The 15,366-nt window shown below is 37.9% G+C and overlaps 1 protein-coding gene across 4 annotated transcripts in view; it reads right to left on the bottom strand.

Moving 5' to 3' along the window:
• APOOL (apolipoprotein O like) overlaps nucleotides 1–3,648 on the bottom strand; it is a 164,854-nt gene extending 161,206 nt beyond the window's left edge. For 3 of the 4 annotated variants that reach the window (XM_045050514.1, XM_023248994.2, XM_023248995.2), the window contains exon 1: nucleotides 3,538–3,642. In XM_045050514.1, the coding sequence (XP_044906449.1) occupies nucleotides 3,538–3,552 (15 nt within the window). In that variant the 5' untranslated portion in view covers nucleotides 3,553–3,642. Of the gene's footprint in view, nucleotides 1–3,537 lie in introns of all 4 variants that reach the window. The other variant, XM_023248996.2, reaches the window with a different exon arrangement.
• Between the last annotated feature and the right edge of the window lie 11,718 nt (nucleotides 3,649–15,366).

Below are 15,366 nucleotides of genomic sequence, written 5' to 3'. Positions count from 1 at the left end.
TTAATGCAATCCCTATCAAAATACCAACAGCAATTTTCACAAAGCTAGAACAAACAATCCTAAACTTTGTATGGACCCGCCCCCAAAGACACCAAATAGCCAAAGCAATCTTGAAAAAAAAAAAAAAAAAAAAAAGCAAAGCTGCGGGCATCACAATTCTGGACTTCAAGTTATAGTACAAAGTTGTAGTGATCAATAGAGTATAGTACTGGCACAAAAATAGACACATAGGTCAATGGAACAGAATAGAAAACCCAGAAAGGAACCCACAGCTGTATAGCCAATCCAACAAGAAGATCTAACAAATGTAATTATTTATGCATCAAATATGGGAGCACCCAAATATATAAAACAATAACAAACATAAACGAACTCACTGAAAATAATACAATAATAGTAGGAGATATTAACACCCCACTTACATCAATGGACAGATAATCTAAACAGAAAAACAACAGGAAACAATGGCTTAGAATGACACACTGGACCAGATGGACTTAACAGCTACATTCAAAACACTCCAACCAAAATAGCAGAATACACATTCTCTTCACATTCACATGGGACATTCTCCACAACAGAGCACATACTAGGTCACATATCAGGCCTCAACAAATACAAAAAGATTGAGATCATTCCAAGCATTTTTCATGACCACAACATTTTATACTTTTTAAAGATTGTCTTATTAAAAGTATCATGAATAAGCAACAAGGGTCTTAAAACAATCAAAAGTGTAAGATGAAAGAAACAAGGCTGCATAAAAGTATTCATTTCAATTTAAAAAAATGATACTGTTAACACAACAAATTTCTTTTTTTTTTAATATGAAATTTATTGTCAAATTGGTTTCCATACAACACCCAGTGCTCATCCCAACAGGTGCCCTCCTCAATGCCCATCACCCACTTTCCCCTCCCTGCCACCCCCCATCAACCCTCAGTTTATTCTCAGTTTTTAAGAGTCTCTTATGGTTTGCCTCCCTCCCTAACTTTTTTTTTCCCTTCCCCTCCCCCATGGTCTTCTGTTAAGTTTATCAGGATCCACATATGAGTGAAAACATATGGTATCTGTCTTTCTCTGTATGACTTATTTCACTTAGCAGAACACTCTCCAGTTCCATCCACGTTGCTACAAAAGGCCATATTTCATTCTTTCTCATTGCCAAGTAGTATTCCATTGTATATATAAACCACAACTTCTTTATCCATTCATCAGTTGATGGACATTTAGGCTCTTTCCATAATTTGGCTATTGTTGAAAGTGCTGCTATAAACATTGGGGTACAAGTGCCCCCATGCATCAGCACTCCTGTATCCCTTGGGTAAATTCCTAGCAGTGCTATTGCTAACATAACAAATTTCTATTCTACTTGCTAGAGACTACTGACACTGTCACGGGAAACAGGTTATCAGTCCACTGGCCTGAAGGTGTGACTTAAATGGGGATCTAAAGGTCAGAAAATATATGGCATTACACTAAGTGCTGGGAATATAAAGATTCTTTTTTTTTTTTTTTTTTTTTGAGAGAGTGGGCACGAGTGGGGGAGGGGCAGAGGAAGAGGGAGAGAATCTTAAGCAGGCTCCATGCCCAGCGTGATGCCCAGCACGGAGCCCAACATGGGGCTCAATCTCAGGACCATGAGATCATGACCTGAGCCAAAATCAACACCCCATAAAGATAATGCATTATGATTTGGGGCAGTTTACTTGAGTTCTCTCAACCTTAGTTTTTCATTTGTAAAACGGTGATCATAACTACAACATAAAGTTGTCCTGAGAGTTAAGTGAAATAACATACGTAAAGTATTTTAGCATGGTGCCTGGTCTTATAGTAACCACTTAATAAATGGTGGCTTCCAGTGACTTATTAATGGCCAAACAAAAAGACTGTTCAACTCCCTCCTCTAGGTTTCAGTGATAACACACTATGCTGGTTTGCTTTTTACCATTGGCCATTCCTCTGTCTCTGCATCTCCTCCATGAAGTTTTTATTACTTTCAACCAGGTTTGGGCTCTGTCTTTTGAACCCTCAGATCACTTTGTACTTCTCCTGAGGCAAGGTATTTCCCTTGCTCTGAATCACAGAGTACACTACTTCATTGCCTGGCATTTATTTATTCCTGTAGATTTTACTGAGTACCTAATGTAAGTCCTACAAGTACTAGGGATACAAAAATTAGTATCATAAATACTGTCCTCAAGCATCTTATAGGAGGACAGAACAGGCAAGTAAATAGTATATTATTTGAAGTGCAGTTAAGTCATAAGGTAACAGTATGCCTAAGATCCTCTGGAAGCACAAAGACGAGTTATTTAAATTAGACTGGGAAAATCGGGAACAGGATCTTGGAAAACATATTAGTATATGAGGAGCTAGTACACAAATATCTGTTATATGAATGAATGGACTATGAATAGGAACTAACTAGATGAAGATGGTTCTCATCAGGTCCAGAGAAAAAGCAGGAGAAAAGGCTTGGAGTACAGATGTTAACAAGATTTCCTGAGAGACAAAAGATGAAGCTGGAAAGCCAAGGCAGGGTTGGGTGTTCCAGACATAGGAGTCTTAACCTGACTCCAGAGGACAGATGACTGAATGCCAATAAAGGCTTTTAAGTAGTAAAGGGGTATAATCAGATTTGCACTTTAGCATAAGTCTGGCAGTTCAGGGAAAATGGATTCCATGACAGCTTGGCTAGAGACAGCAAGTCCAGTTGGAAAGATGTTGTGGTAATTTAGATAAATTATGAGAACCAGAAATGTTGAAATGGAAGATGAATCAAGACGGATACTGTCTCACCTTAAACTTTGGCTGAACTGAGTTATTCATATTTGTATCGTCTGCAAACAGTGCATTTTACACTTAAAACCCGCTACAGATACCTACCTGTAGACATTTGTCGACTACTGTCATTGAAACCTAATTAGGGAACTGCAGCTAGCAACCAGCTGAATCACTTCCGGTACAAAGATACCTAAGTAAAAGCACCTTTTCCCATTACACAAGTCAAAAGAAACAGGTTTATTATTCAAACCTGGAGAGGAACAACAGTGAATACAAACACCGCGCACTGCAGAAAGACTTTGAGACGTCTCCATTCTGGTCTTTTTCACCCCCAAATGTTTAAACAAAGTCTTTCAAAGGGTCATGAGCCCCCGCCCTGTGCGCCCAATCGAATGCCTTGAATTTCTTTTCTTTTTCTGGTCAAGTTAGCTTGCTGCAACTTGTGGCCAGGCCAGCCTTTTTCACCCACCCGTTTCCCAGTTTTCACTGTGTCGTCGTATAAACAGCTAACCGCGGGAGTTTGAGAAAAAGAGTACTATCACAGACTGAGGAAATCCAAGGGGGAGAGGTAGCTGTTTTGAGGTTTCTAACGTTTAAGACTCCCTGACCTTGCCAAATTTCTTACAACCCCACCTCCACCCCACCTCTTGCTGTGGCGCTCCCTTCTGAAGTTAGGAGGATCCTTTCTATAGTTAGTAGCAAGCTATATCTGCACCCAGAAACTACAAAAGGGTTTGTTTTTTAACTTACCCTGACAGCCGCCATATCTGTGACCTTCTCCGTCTAAGTTTTCATATGGTGGGCGGAGAGGGACAAAACAATTCAACTCTGCTCCACTCACAAGCCCCGCCTGGTTACGTCTCGTCTACTGGTTCCGCCTTTTCTCTACCCTCCAATGCGGCTCTAGGAAGCTGCTACCATTGGTCAGCTGTCTTCCAGTAAAACCGTTCATCGTTGTGACTGACTGTTTCTATCCTTGATAAAGCCTTTCAGAATATCCTCCATAATCCAGTTGAAAGCTATTTGGCTGGGTGCAGAAGTTTGTACTATTTTCGTTATTTCAGGCATATGTGATTTGTCTAGATAAGGATCTAAAACCCAAGTCCAGGTGCTTTTATATCTATAAGTCAGGTCCAGGCATATCGAACAAACCTTTCTTAAAAATGTAAGGAGAAAGGAAAAGAGTTTTATTCAAGCCCAAATTAAAACAGCTGCCCTTATACACACTCTTCACAAAGAAGAGAATGCTCCGGAGAAGGAACTTTTGATGCAGGTATATATATGGTTTTTTTTTTTCCATAAAGAGTTACAAATCATCCTGAGGAAAGACATTTCAGAAGGTTAAAGACTTTATCTTATGTTGTTGATATGTGCAAGTCTGCATGACTAATCTTTTGGGAACCAGGGAGATTTTCTTTCTTTTTCTTATCTTTATGTTTGGAATGCTCCTTTTTGGTTTTTTGTTTTTTTGTTTTTGTTTTTGTATTTTTTTTTTTTTTTAGCGAAGCATATGTGCAATATGTGCTTGGGGCAGAAATAGAGTCCATGCTTTGAAGTTTGCAGAGTCATTTTGACCTTCGTAAACGTTAGAGAATACTTTCCCTGGGAGCCCAGCAGCAGGACCCACAAACACATGAAAAGTTGAAAATTTCCTTTATCAGTCACAAAAAGAACATGTTACCTCTGCAATACATGATCAAGTTCTTTCATTCTAAGACTATGTCACTGAGCCTACTATATGCCAGGCACTTGTTCAAAATACAGAACAAAACAGCTTATGTTTCCAAGAGGAAAAGACAAATGTTACAAAGTGCCAACTGCTAAGAAGGAAAATAAAATAATATGGGGATAAGGAGAGAATTCACTTGTTTAAATAGGTTAGGGAAAGGCTTTCCGACAAGGTGACATTTGAGAAAAGTCCTGAAGGAATTTAGGGAAGAGCGTTTCATGTAGAAAGAACAACAATGAAGAAAGGCCAGTGTGGCTGGTGTGATAAGTTGAAAAGGAGTGAAATAACACACTAAGTAGGGGCTTTTTGTGCCACCACACAGACTTTGGATTTGATTCTGATTAGGAGGGGAAGTCAATGGAGGGTTTTGAGCAAAGATGTGCCATGATCTAAGTTAGATTTTAAAAGGATCATTTTGGTGCTATAAGGAGAATATTCTGTGGATAGGTGCAACATATTCAACAGGAGCAAGATCTTCCCTAGGCCTCCAGTGAGTGATTCTAAGGAGAGAAGATGCTCATAATCTGACCATCAACATACCTAATATTAATTCATTTATTCATTCAACAAATATTTAAGTGCAAACTATATGCCTGGCATCGGTAACATACCTAACATATTTGACACTGTAAGCAGATCATAGTTTTAAAAATTTTTTAACGTTCTTATTTATTTTTGACAGAGACAGAGCACAAGTGGGGGAGGGACAGAGAGAGACACAGAATCCAAAGCCAGGCTCCAGGCTCTGAGCCATCAGCACACAGCCTGACACAGGGCCTGAACCCATGAACTGAACCGTGAGATCATGACCTGAGCCAAAGTTGGACGCTCAACCAACTTAGCCACCCAGGCACCCTGACACCTTAAGCAGATCATTTTTTAATGGCTTCCTCTTCTACGTAAAAAAAAATATTTTAAGAAAAAGTGATGACAGAATAATATTTCATTGTATAATATATACCACATCTTCTTTATCATCTATCAATGGACACTTAAGTTCCTTTCATATCTTGGCTATTCAGCCATAAAAAAGGATGAGATATTGCCATTTGCAACAATATGAATGGATTTCGAGGGTATTATGCTAACTAAAATAAGTCAGATACAGAAAGACAAATTCCATATTATTTCACTTATATGTGGAATTTAAATAACAAAACAAATGAATAAACAAAAGCAGAACCAGACCTATTAATACAGAGAACAAATTGATGGTTGCCAGAAGGGACGGAGTAGGGGATGGACAAAATGAGTGAAGGGGAATGAAAGATACAGACTTCCAGTTAAAGAATAAATACGTCAGGATAATAAAAGGTACAGCATAGGGAATATAGTCATTGTATTGTAATAGCCATTTAATAGTCACCATTTATGGTGACAGATGGTACTATACTTGTGGTGAGTGTAACAATGTATAGAGTTATTGACTCACCATGTTGTAAACCTAAAGGTGTACAACTGTACTCAATAATAAATAAATATTAAAAAAAGAAATGATGATGAAACGAAACTTGTAATAAAGGCCAGAAAAGACACTGAAAAAAGTAATGGATCAATGTTTTCTAATTGCATTAATGTATTTTTTTTATTTTTTAATGTATTTTTTGAAGGAGAAAGAACTTAAACCTAGATATTGGTCTGCTGCATAATAAATAAAAAATATTACAGCTTTTACTTTTGGGCTTTAACATCTGCCTATTTGTCAATAACTTCATCAAAATCTAATATTTCTAAATATTCTTGGGGCGCCTGGGTGTCTCAGTCGGTAAGCGTCCGACTTCAGCTCATGTCATAATCTTGCACTCCCTGAGTTCGAGCCCTGCTTCAGGCTCTGTGCTAACAGCTCGGAGCCTGGAGCCTGCTTCTGATTCTGTGTCTCCCTCTCTCTCTCTGCTCCTCCCCAACTCACACAACGTCTCTCTCTCTCAAAAATAAATAAACATTGAAAAAAATTTAAATATTCAGTAGATGGTATAAGTAGACTTTTGATCTATTTTTGTTAATAGTTGAAAGATGAACACTTTTATACTAATTTTTATTAGTAAGGTTTATTTAATATTAAGCAACATATACACAAATAATAAGTCTTAAATTTGGGGTGCCTGGGTGGCTCAGTCGGTTAAGCCTCCGACTTCAGCTCAGGTCATGATTTCAGTTTGTGAGTTTGAGCCCGGACCCCTGTGTGGGCTTTGTGCTGACAGCTCAGAGCCTGGAGCCTGATTTGGATTCTGTGTCCCCCTCCCTCTCTGCCCCTCCGTCTCTGCCCCTCCCTCTCTGCCCCTCCTCCGTTTGCGTGCTCCCCCCCCCCCTTGCGTCCTCCCCAGCTGGCGTGCTCACGCATACTAGCTCTCTCTCTCTCTCTCTCTCTCTCTCAAATAAATAAATAAGCGTTAAAAAAAGAAAAGTCTTAACATTTTAAGTTTGAAAGAGAATTATAATAATCCTATTTCACAAAGTTCTATGAATTACAATGCCACCCATGTCTTTGTTTCTTAAGGATCAAATCCAGAGGCATACAAATTTTCTACAGTTGAAAGTTTCAACTAAATTATGCTCATCAGGAAATTAATTATACATTTCTAACTAGTAAGTAAAAACTTCAGAAGTTCTTCTTCTGTAGAAATCAGTGAAAAATGTACTAATGAGAAGGAACTTTGACATCATTGGATCCCCACTGCTTTAGAACAAGTATCCAGTGCTTTCTGCAAACTATCAAGGCATTCAGATACTGCCCTCTGGTTTCTTCTGGTAATGTCAGATAAGCATCTTCTGTCATTTCTCCTATCATTTTCTATGTAATGTCCATTTCCTTACATTCTATTGTTGCATAGAAAATTACTTTCTTCTCAGTTTCTGTGACCCAATTTTCAAAGAACAGTTTAAGACTTGGTGTTTTTTTAGTGCTCAAGGCTAATTGTCTCTTTGTACATATTTTTTCTGTCTGATTAATAACCTCATCTAAAGTTTCACATCAGAAAAATTCAAATTCAGTAAAATAGTTCATGATAAATTAAAAGTTACACTTTTCCAAACAAATATTACAAATTTTGCACTCTGTTTCATGTTTTAAATTTTAAACACAAATACACATACCAGGTGGTCACCTAAAATGGCAGAATTGAAGTAATCCAAGTTCTGTTTCTCTGTTTTTTCAATCTCTGTGCTATCATTGTTCTTTTCTAATCTATTAAAATGCAGGGATATATAGTACCACAGGGGATAGAGATACAACACACACAGTGAGATCCAACAGTTTGGAAACTTTGTGAATCTGTTCTCTAAAAGAATTTGTGTAGCTCAGTCAACATGTTTTTGGACACTGTATAACTGGGAATTCTCCAAATTAACTTTCATGGAGAGTATAATGTTGGTTAAAGGATAAGTTGTCAAAATTTGCTAATTTGAAGTTTACATATATATTATTAAAACTTAACAGTGACCAAGAGATTTGTTTAGAACTTAGACCAAAAAAAAAAAAAAAGATTTTTCTAGGGCAGGAGTATTTTATTAGTGACATTGCTTAGAAATTCTAGAACATGGTAATAATGAAAAGAAGAATGATTTTGCTTTGTATTACTACTGGTTTTAAATTCTCTATAGATAATCTATTTCCTTATTGCCTGCAGTCAGGTCTGACTACTCCCATTCCTGCCCATGGGGCTCCATAGCCTGTTTTGTTCTATTTGCTGGATAGGAAACAATGAACAAAACAGACATGAGGGCACAACCCTTGGTCTGTTGGAGCTTAAGTGTAAATTTTTACCAAGAAAACAAAAAAAGAAACAAGATCATTTCAAGTAGTGATAAATACCATAGAGGATGAGAGGGTTGGGGTGGTAGTTACTCTATATTGGGAGGAAAAGAATACTTCTTCAAGGAGCAGACCCTTGAGCTGAGACTTGAGTAACAAGAGGGTTCACTTATGTGAATATGTGAGTATTCAGGTGAAAGGAACAATAAATGCGAAAATAATGAGGTGGGAACAAATTTACTAGAGGATCATGAGTGAGGCAGAAAGTAGACGTCAGGCAGGAGCCAGATCATATGTAAAAAACTTCAATTTTCTTTTTTATAAGAAATAATTTAAATACTGTTTATTTTTTGATTTATTATTGTAGATTTTCCAATTGTCACTGATTGCTTTGGCACAAAAAGCTGCTCTGTGTAATGAAAAGCAGCTTGAAGGAAAATAAGATCTTGGTCTTTAAAAAAAAAAAAAAGTCTTAAATGCTACGTCACTTCCAGCACCACCACGTCAAAATTCTATACAGGCTTTTATCTAATGCTATTTGATCATCCCAGGTAACTTTGATATTCTTTTGGACCCATGAGGTCCTCATCTCCAATGGCTTTTAATCTTATTTCACTTAAGCCTATTCATTTCTTGAATTTGTTATCACTAGGAGAACCACTTTACCTCTGAAATTTTAAATTGAAACAACTGGTATCCTTTAAGCTCTTGGAACCACATCTTTTCTTTGGTTTTGTCAATATCTCTATGCCTTGGTGTCTATATTAGCTGTGTATGGCTACATAACAATTTACACCAAATTTAGGAGTACAAAAAACAAACACTATTTCACAGTTTCCGTGGCTCAGGAATTCAAAAATGGCTTATCTATGTTATTCTGCTTCAGGTCTCTCATGAGGTTCTTCTCAAGATGTCGGCTGGAACTGCAGTTATCAGAAGGTTTGAGGTCGAAGGATCCACTTCCAAGATGCCTCACTCACTTTCATAGTTGTTAGTAGGAAACCTCAGTTTTTAACCATATGTTTCCACAGAGTTGTTTAATAATGAGGTGGCAGGAAGAGAAATTAAGAAACCAATTGCACCAAAAATAATCAATATCTAAGAATAAACTTAACCAAGGAGGTGAAAAACATGTACTCTGAAAACTATAAAACATTGATGAAAAAATTGAAGACAAAACAAACAAATGGAAAGATATTCCATGCTCATTGATTGGAAAAATTAATATTGTTAAAATGTCCATACTGCCAAAACCAAACTACAGATTTTACACAGTCCTTATCAAAATACCAACAGCATTTTTCACAGAACTAGAAAAATTAATACTAAAATTTGTATGCAGCCACAAAAGTCCCTGAATAGCCAAAGAAATCTTGAGAAAGAAAAAACAAAGCTGGAGGTACTACAATTTCAGTTTTCATTACAAATCTATAATAATAAAAATAATATGGTACTGGCACAAAAATAGACACATAAATCAATAGAACAGAATAGAAAACCCAGAAATATATCTAGATTTATGTGGTCAATTAATCCATGACAAAATAGGCAAGAATATACAATGGGGATAAGACAGTTTCTTCAGTAAATGGTGCTGGGAAAACTGGACAGCTACATGCAAAAGAATAAAATTGGACCACTTTCTTATATCATACACAAAAATAAACTCAAAATGAATTAAAGACATGCATGTGAGACTTAAAATTATAAAACTCCTAATACAAAATATAAGCAGTACTCTCTTTGATATGAGCCTTAGCAACATTTTTCTAGATATTTCTCCCCTGAAGCAAGGGAAACCAAAGCAAAAATAAACTATTGGGAATACACCAAAATACAAAGCAGTTGCACAGCAAAGGAAACCATCAACAAAATAAAAATACAACCTAGTAAATTGGAGAAGATATCTGTAAATGATATATCCAATAAGGGGTTAATATCCAAAATATATAAATAACTTGTATAATTCAATACCATAAAAAGAAATAGATAAAAAATAGGCAAAGGACTTGGATAGACCTTTTTCTAAAGAAGACATACAGATGTCCAACAGGAACATGAGAAGATGCTCAACATTACTAATCATCAGAGAAATGCAAATGAATACCACAATGAGCGATCACCTTACACCTGTCAGAATGGCTAAAATCAAAAACACAAAAATAGCAAATGATAGGAAGATATGGAGAAAAAGAAACTTTCATGCACTGGTGGTTGGAATACAAACTGGTGCAGCACTGTAGAAAACAGTGTGGAGTTTCCTCAAAAAATTAAAAATACAAATATCACATGATCCAATAATTCCACTACTGGGTATTTACCTAAGGAAAATGAAAACACTAAAAAAGATATAAGAACCTTCTTGCTTACTGAGCATTACATACACAGGAAGCAACCTGTGTCCATTGATAGATTAATGGATAAAAAAGCTGTGGTATAGAATTCTGGTCCAAGATGGTGACATAGGAAGACCCTGAACTCACTTCCTCCATGAAACACACCAAATTACACTTATTTATAGAACAGCTCCTCCTGAAGAACTGAAGGCAGACTAAACAACTTCTGCATGACAAAAGAACAGCAAAAGAGAACAGGAAGAGAGAAGGAAACATGGTAACAAATGAATCCCCCCAACCTAGATTCTGTGAACTACAGTTGGGAAGGATAGTACTGAGGGACTGAGAATAGAAAAGGAGCCTTGGTTTAAAAAAGCAACTAGCATATAAAAGAAACAACAGTGGGATTCTGCCAAATGGCAGAGGAGCCATGGGAATGTTCTCTGCATCATAGGGACTGAAAAACTGCAGGTTTGTGTTCCCTCACCACCTTAGCACAGACCAGAGCAAGGTCCTGGATTCCATCACTGGGTCTGTAAACCCACACCAGCCTTGGTCACTCTAGGACACACACACACACACACACACACACACACACACACACACAAAATTGCATGTTTTCTTCTTTTTAAAATTTTTTTCTATTCTTTTTTCTATTTTCTTTTTTTTCCCCATTTTTTTTCTTTAAAAAGCTGCAGCTTAGAACAGCAGCTAGCATATAAAATAGCCAGCATTAGACCTTCACCAAATGGCTGGGTGAGCAGCTGGAATGTTCTGTAGGTGGGATGGACTGATGGACATGATGTGCACTTCCCCCAACCTTGAAAGCGCGGACCAGTGTACAGTCCACACACCCTAACTGACCTGCCACATCAGTGAGCTCCACGCCCATAGCCCACACCAGCCCCAGCTGTCCCCACCAAAGTGGCCACAGGGCGGTGCACACTAGATCACCAATGATTAGTGCTCACTACAGCTCCACCTTTTGTGCCAAGGTGACACAGGCACAAAGCACTGTGGAACACTCCAGGCCTACACCACTTTGTCTTCAGATGGCTTTCTAGGAAAACCTGAGTGCAAAGTGCTCTGGAAACTTGGTTAATGTCTGCTTCAAATCCAGCTTCCTTGCCAAGATGCCCCCTATGTGGAGCATTCTGGGAACCCCTGGCCCAAAGCTGCATCAATTTCAGCTTCCCCAGTAGAGCACCCACTGTGTACAGCACCCCAGAGCATACCTTCCCACACCAATCTTGGCTTCAGTTGCCTGGCCAGAGCACCCACTGAACTGAGCACCTTGGGACATACAAGCTTGCACCCAGTTCAGCTTCAGCTGCCCTGATGGGTACATTTAGCATGAAGAGACCAGGGACCACCTTGCTCCACCCCCATTATAGCTTTAGTAGTCTTCCAGGTTACCATCTGCATGGAACACCATAGGAACTCCTGGCCTGTACCATGCCTCCCCTGCAGCCACTTCTTCTGGGCACCATATGTGCAGAGAGTCCTGGGATACCTTCAGATTCAGCTATCCTGCCAAGGTGCCCTCTGTGTGTAGAGCCCGGGGTCTCCCTGGCTTGCATCCAGTTTAATTTCAGTTATCCTGCTAAGGCACCCTCAACACAGAGAACTCAAGAGACCTTCCAGCTAGCATAATACCTCAGGTTCAAGTTGTACCACCAAGGCACTCCCCATGCAGAGTGCCCCAGGGAACCCCAGCTAGCACCCATTTCAGCTTCAGGTGTCCCACCATGGTGCCCTCAACACATAGAACCCCAAGAACACAGTGGTCTGCATCCACCTCAGCTTAACTATTCTGGCAGTGTGCCAACTGTGTGGAAAACCCCAGGACCCCAACCCACACCAGCCACAGCTCTAGTTAGTTAGCAAAAGTCATCAACTACACACAATCTACATAGATAATCATACATTAGACCTTTCCTTGAAGTTTGTATGAAGTAGTTGTTCTGCCTAATTCACAGAAACAAACACAGAAAGTCAAGCAAGATGGGGAGACAAAGGGATACGCTTAAAAGAAAGAACAAGACTAAACCTGAGAAAACAACTAAATGAAATGGAGATAAGCAATATGCCTGATTAAGAATTTAATGTAATGAGGGGTGCCAGGGTGGCTCGGTCGGTTAATGTCTGACTCTTGATTTCAGCTCAGGTCATGATCTCACAGTTCATGAGATCAAGCCCCACATCAGGCTCTCTGCTGACAGCACAGAGTATGCTTGAGATTCTCTTACTCTCTCTTTGCCCCTTCCCTGCTCTCTCTCTCAAAATAAATAAATAAACATTAAAAAAAGAATTTAATGAAACGATTGTAAAAATGCTCACTGGGCTAAAGAGAAGAATGGAAAAACTCAGTGAAACCTTCAATAAAGAGACAGGAAATATAATAAAGAACCAAAGAGAGTTGAAGAGTACAAGAACCGAAATACAAAACACACTAGAGGGAATCAAGAGTAGACTAGAAGATGCAGAAGAGCATATCAGTGATCTAGAAGACAGGGTAATGGAAATCACCCAAGCAGAACAGCATAAAGAGAAAAAAAAATGAAAATAGGTTAAAGGATCTCTTGAACAAGATCAAGTGAACAAACATTTGCATTAGAGGGGTCCCAGAAAAAGACGAAAGAGAGAGAAAGGGGTAGGAAATTAATTTAAAGAAATAATAAATAAAAACTACCATAGTCTTGGGAAGGAAATAGACATCCAGGTCCAAGAAGGGCAGACAGTTATAAAAAATATGAATCCTGGAAAGGCCACACCATGACACATAAAACTTACAATGTGAAAGATTAGAGGCACCTGGGTGGCTAAGTTGGTTAAGTGTCCAACTCTTGATCTCAGATCAAGTCTTGATTTCATGATCATGAGTGCAAGTCCTGTGCTAGCCATGAGGCCTACTTAAAAAATAAATAAATAGGGGCATCTGGGTGGCTCAGTTGGTTTAGCAACCGACTTTGGCTCAGTTCATGATCTTGTGGTTCATGAGTTGAAGCCCCGCATCAGGCTCTGTGCTGACCACTCAGAGCCTGGAACTTGCTGCCAATTCTGTGTCTCCCTAGTTCCCTGCCCCTACCCCACTCTTGTTCTGTCTCTCTCTCTCACAAAAAATAAATAAATATTTAAAAATTTTAATAAATAAATAAATAAATAAATGTCAAAGATTAAAGATAAAGAGAGAATTTTAAAAACAGCAGGAGGGGTGCCTAGGTGGCTCAGTCAGTTAAGCCTCTGACTTTGGCTCAGGTCATGATCTCACAGTTTGTGAGTTTGAGTCCCACATTGGGCTCTGTGCTGACAGCTCAGAGCCTGGAGCCTGCTTTCTATTCTGTGTTTCTCTCTCTCTTTGCACCTTCCCCACTCATGCTCTGTCACTCTGTCTCAAAAATAAACATACATTTTTTTTAAACAGCAAGAGAGAAGCAAAAAGTTACCTACAAGGGAAAACTTATAAGGCTATCACCTGATTTTTCAGCAGAAATCTTGCAAGCCAGAAGGGAGTGCCATGATATAGTCAAAGTACTAAAACAAAACAAAACAAAATCTACAAAAAAGAATATTCTACTCAGCAGGTTATCATTCAGATTTGAAGGATAGTTTCCCAAACAAATTAAAGGAGTTTATCACCACTAAACCAGTCTTACAAGAAACAGTAAAGAAACTTCTTTCAGTAAAAAAGAAATGGACATGATTATACATAATAAAATTATGAATATAAAGATGTAAAATATGACAGCATATACATAAAATATGGAGGAGGGAGAAAAAAACAATAAAAAATTCTTATTTTAGAATTTTCTTGAACTTACATGACCATCACTTTAATATAAACTGCTGTATACTTAGGATGTTAAGAACCTCATGATAACCACAAACTCAAAACTTATAATAGATACCCAGAAAATAAAGAGAAAGGAAGCCAAACATAATGTTACAGAAAATCACCATTCACAAAAAAGGAGAGCAAGAGAAGAAGAAAGGAATAAAAATCACAAAATAACTATAAAATTATAAACTACAAGAACTACAAAAACAACCAGAAAACAGGTAACAAAATAGTAATAAGTGCATATCTATCATTAATTGCTTTGAATGTAAAAGGCCTAAATACTCTAATCAAAAGACATAGGATGACAGAATGGATTACAAAACAGATAAACAAACAAAAACCCCTGAGATCTGTTTATGTGCTGCCTACAAAACACTTCATACCTAAAGACACATACAGACTGAATGTGAAGGGATAAAAAAACATTTACCATGCAAACAGAAGCAAAAAAAAAAAAAACTGGAGTAGCAATACTTATATCAGACAAAATAGACTGTAAAACAAATACTGTAACAAAAGACAAAAAAGGACAGTACATAACGGTAAAAGGATCAATCCAACAAGAGGATATAACAATTGTAAATATCTACACACCCAACACTGGAGTACTTAATTACATAAAACAAATATTAAAGAACATAAAGAGAGAAATCTATGGCAATACAATAGTAGGGAACTTTAACATCCCACTTACATCAATCAATAGATCACCCAGGCAGAAAATTAATAAAGAAACAATGTCATTGAATGGCACACTCAATCAGATGGATATAGTAAATATATTCAGAACATTCCATCAAAAAGGACAATATACAAATTCTTTTCAAGTGCACATGGACACATTATCCAGAATAAATCACAATATACAAATTCTTTTCATGTGCACATGGACACATTATCCAGAATAAATCACATGCTAGGC

This window comes from Felis catus, chromosome X (assembly GCF_018350175.1).
Source record: "Felis catus isolate Fca126 chromosome X, F.catus_Fca126_mat1.0, whole genome shotgun sequence".
Lineage (NCBI taxonomy): Eukaryota > Metazoa > Chordata > Mammalia > Carnivora > Felidae > Felis > Felis catus.
Note: the sequence above shows the minus strand (reverse complement) of the source record. Positions and strands in the feature narration are given on the sequence as shown.